Source organism: Cricetulus griseus, chromosome X (assembly GCF_003668045.3).
Source record: "Cricetulus griseus strain 17A/GY chromosome X, alternate assembly CriGri-PICRH-1.0, whole genome shotgun sequence".
Taxonomy (NCBI): domain Eukaryota; kingdom Metazoa; phylum Chordata; class Mammalia; order Rodentia; family Cricetidae; genus Cricetulus; species Cricetulus griseus.
In genome coordinates, this window is record NC_048604.1 from 92,660,765 (window position 1) to 92,665,025 (window position 4,261).

Here is a 4,261-nt window from a genome sequence, read left to right on the forward strand (position 1 = left end):
AAGTCTCAGACAGTGTGGTCTTTTATGAGCTAATAATGTAAAGAAAAATCACCACCCAGGATTTAGAAATAAGATTGCTTAGTAAGTAGTAAAAAAGATAATTCCATGTTCTCTCCCTGTTTCATTGGAATGTTACATAAGTACAGCTGCATTGTCTGAGGCAGAGCAGTGTGGTCCAGTAGAGCAATATATGCCATTTAAAATTTCCTAGTGGACACATTAAAAACATAAGTAAAGGGGCTGGAGAAATGGCTCAGCAGTTAGGAGCACTTGTTCCCCTTGCAGAGGACCAGAGTGATTTCTAACACTCACATGGTGGCTCACAGCCATCTGTAACTCCAGGTCCTAGGGTATGCTAAGTAGTTTTTTTTTTTTTTTTTGGATTTTCGAGACAGGGTTTCTCTGTGTAGCTTTGGAGCCTATCCTGGCACTTACTCTGGAGACCAGGCTGGCCTTGAACTCACAAGAGATCCACTTGCCTCTTCCTCCCTAGTGCTGGGATTAAAGGCGTATGCCACCAACACCCGGCTAGTTTTATGTCAACTTGACACATGCTAGATTAATCTGAGAGGAGGGAATTCACTGAGAAAATGCCTCTGTAAGATCAAACAGTAGGCAAGCCTATAGGACATTTTCTTTTTCTTTTTCTTTTTAAAATTAGAAACAATTTTGTTTTACGTGTCAATCTCAGTTCCCTCTCCCTCTCCTCCTCCCCTGACCCCCACTGACTCTCTATTCCCATACCCTTTCTGCTCCCAGGGAGGGTAAGGCCTTCCATGAGGGATCTTCAAAGTCTGTCATGTCATTTGGAACAGGGACTACCGCCCCCCCCCCGCCCGCCGTGTATCTAGGTTGAGAGAGCATCCCTTTATGTGGCTCCCAAAGTTCATTCGTGCACTTGGAATAAATAATGATCCACTGTCAGAGGCCCCATAGATTGTCCAGGCTTCCTGACAGCCATGTTCAGGGGGTCTGGGTTGGTCCTTTGTTGGTTTCCCAGCTATCAGTCTGGGGTCCGTGAGCTTCCCCTTGTTCAGGTCAGCTGTTTCTGTGGGTTTCTCCAGCTTGGTTTTGACCACTTTGCTCATCCCACCTCCCTCTCTGCAACTGGATTTCAGGAGTTGGGCTCAGTGTTTAGCTGTGGGTGTCTACTTCTGCTTCCATCAGTTACTGGATGAAGGCTCTAGGATGGCATATAAGGTAGTAGTCATCAATCTCATTATTAGGGGAGGGCATTTAAAGTAGCCTCTCAACTGTTGCTTAGATTGTTAGTTGGTGTCATCCTTGTAGAACTCTGGACATTTCCCTAGTGCCAGATTTCTCTTTAAACCTATAAAGGCTCCCTCTATTATGGTATTTCCTCTCTTGCTCTCCTCTATTCTTCCCTCAACTCAATTTCCCTGCTTCCTCATGTCCTCCTTTCCCCTCCTCCTCTCCCCTTGTCTTTCTCCTAGCTCCCTCTCCCCTCCCCAAGCTCCCAGTTATCTCAGGAGATCTTGTCCCTTTCCCCTTCTCTGGGGGACCATGTATGTCTCTCCTAGGGTCTTCCTTGTTTCCCAGATTCTCTGGTGGTGTGGATTGTAGGCTGGTAATCCTTTGCTCTATGTCTAAAATCCATATATGAGTGAGAACATACCATGTTTGTCTTTTTGACTGGGTTACCTCCCTCAGGATGGTTTCTTCTAGTTCCATCCATTTGCCTGCAAATTTCAAGATTTATAGGACATTTTCTTTTTTCTTTTTTCTTTTTTTTTTTTTTTTGGATGGAGGCGGGTTTTGAGGCAGGGTTTCTCCGTGCCTTTGGAGGCTGTCCTGGAACTAGCTCTTGTAGACCAGGCTGGTCTCGAACTCACAGAGATCTGCCTGCCTCTGCCTCCCAAGTGCTGGGATTAAAGGCTTGCACCACCAATGCCTGGCTCAGGTTCTGGCTCTGTATCCTCCATTACTAGGAGTCTTCACTATAGTCACTCTTGCAGATTCCAGAGAGTTTCCACTGCACTAGGTTTCCATATCACCAGAGTCCCATAAGAACAAGTTATACGAGCCAGGTGGTGGTTGCTCACGCCTTCAGTCCCAGCACTTGGGAGGCAGAGGCAGGCAGATCTCTGAGAGTTTGAGGCCAACCTGGTCTACAGAGGGAGTTCCAGGACAGCTTCCAAAGTCACAGAGAAACCCTGTCTTGACTCCCCAAAAGAACAAGTTATACAAGTTACACAACCATAATATATATGCAGAAGACACAGGTCAGGCCAATACAGGGTCCATTTTTGTCATTTCAGTCTCTGTGAGCCCTATGAACCCTGCTTAGTTGGTTTTGTGGGCTGTGTTCTCGTGGTATCCTTAAGCTGTCTGTCTCCTACAATAGTTCCTCCCCCTTTCTGCAGGGTTCTTCTGGCTAATGCTTGGCTGTGGGTCTCTGAATCAGTTTTTATCAGTTGCCAGAGGAAGCCTCTCTGATGATGGTTGAGCTAGGCACCCATCTATGAGTATAGCAGAATATCAGTATTCATTGACTTTTTTTCCTACCTGTAGTGTTTGATTCTATCCTGGGTCTCTGGGTTGTTCAGCTTCTGTTTCCAGCCTGCTCTTTTTTATTTAATTTAATTTTTAAGATTTTATTTATTTATTATGTATACAACATTCTGCTTCCATGTATATCTGCACACCAGAAGAGGGCACCAACTCTCATAATGGAGGGTTGTGAGCCACCATGTGGTTGCTGGGAATTGAACTCAGAACCTCTGGAAGAGCAGTCAGTTCTCTTAACCTCTGAGCAATCTCTCCAGCCCTTAATTTTATTTTTTTAAATCATATAAGGAATCCAGAAGAGGGCTTTAATGAACCAAGTAAAACACCAAACATTCGCATGAGTGCAACACAGCTTACCAGGAGCATACAATTAAGACAGCAGCTTTAATATGAAAGAAAAGGAACTAACAACCCCACTTCGCCTCCCAAAGATTAGTGAGCAAGAAAAACATCTTCCTTCTGGTTAGTTGTGCTGGGTGTAACTGCCCCCTTCCAAAGGGCATAGCTTCACACTCCAATAGACAGCTACAGAAGAACCTTCTGGGACATGAAGATCTGTTATGCACCAACGCACACACACCAAACCAGGGCATCCATACCTCTATGTCTTGACAGAGTTCGGGAAAATTAAGGTCACTTATTCACATATTTGTGGCTTCCATGTAAGAATCACTTTTAGAGATGCTTTTGATTAAAAAGATTCTGATTTGACAGTCTTGCCAAGGAGAGCTGGTCTAGCGTCAAGTCCACATACAAAAGCAGAGAGGTGAGCAACCTTCCCACCAGTAACTGCAGCGAGAGCCTCACACAGTGCAGTTACTCTTCACAGTACACCGCTAAGCTCTTCCTTCCAAAAACTTCACGTACTGAACCCGGGCAGTGAAATGGTCAGCCAGACGGTTGTACCATGTCCACACAGGCTCTCCCACAAACAGCCGCATGGTCTTCATGTAATTCTCGCCCAGCGTGAAACAGTGATAGATGCCAGCAGGAAGCGTGATCGTGTCCTCCTTCTCCATGGAAATCTGGATCCACTTGTCATTCTTGTCCCTGACATCGAAGTACCCTCTGCTCTCCAGGATGTAGCGGATCTCCTCATCCAGGTGCAGATGCCCCTCAAAGAACATCTTGATCTTCTCCTCATAATTGGGAAGTGTATGTTTGCATATGGTAATGATTTCCATCCAGGAGTCGTTTCTCTCTTTCCGGATCTTTTCCAGTTCTGCATCGTTCTCATACTTGTCAGCAGCCAGCTTCCAATACAGCACTCCGAGCGTGCGCAGCTGCTCCAGGCCCACTGGGCTGTCCGGCTGCGCGGAGTGGGGCATCCACGGGTCTGCTGTGGACTCGTCCATGTACCAGGCTTGCACCATGTCGACTGCGGCTTTCCTCTTTTTTTTTTTTTTTTTGAAGGGAAATTGAGAAGTGGATCTGGGGGAGAGGGGGTGTGTAGGGGGGACTGGAAGGAGTGGAGGTGGAGAGAACTTGGGTAGGGATGTAATATATGAGAGAAGAGTAAAAAAACATCTGTAAAAGAAGTAAAATTGCTTCTTAGTCTCTTGACTAAGATCAAGAGTTAAAAAGAAGTAAAAAGAAACCAAGAGGATGTGTAGATGGTTCGGTGGTTGAAAGCCAGATGTGGTGGCTTACCTCTGTAAGATGGGAGGCTGAGAATTAGCCAGAAACTCTAAGCCCAGTTAGCCTGGAATACACAGTTAAGTGACAGAAACAA

At 45.7% G+C, this 4,261-nt stretch overlaps 1 protein-coding gene across 1 annotated transcript; it reads right to left on the reverse strand.

Moving 5' to 3' along the window:
- Positions 1-3,365: 3,365 nt before the first annotated feature.
- LOC100754671 (1,2-dihydroxy-3-keto-5-methylthiopentene dioxygenase) lies at positions 3,366-3,902 on the reverse strand. Its single transcript, XM_027432634.2, has one exon. It carries the CDS (start codon positions 3,900-3,902, stop codon positions 3,366-3,368), a length of 537 nt encoding a protein of 178 aa, XP_027288435.1.
- Positions 3,903-4,261: the final 359 nt, after the last annotated feature.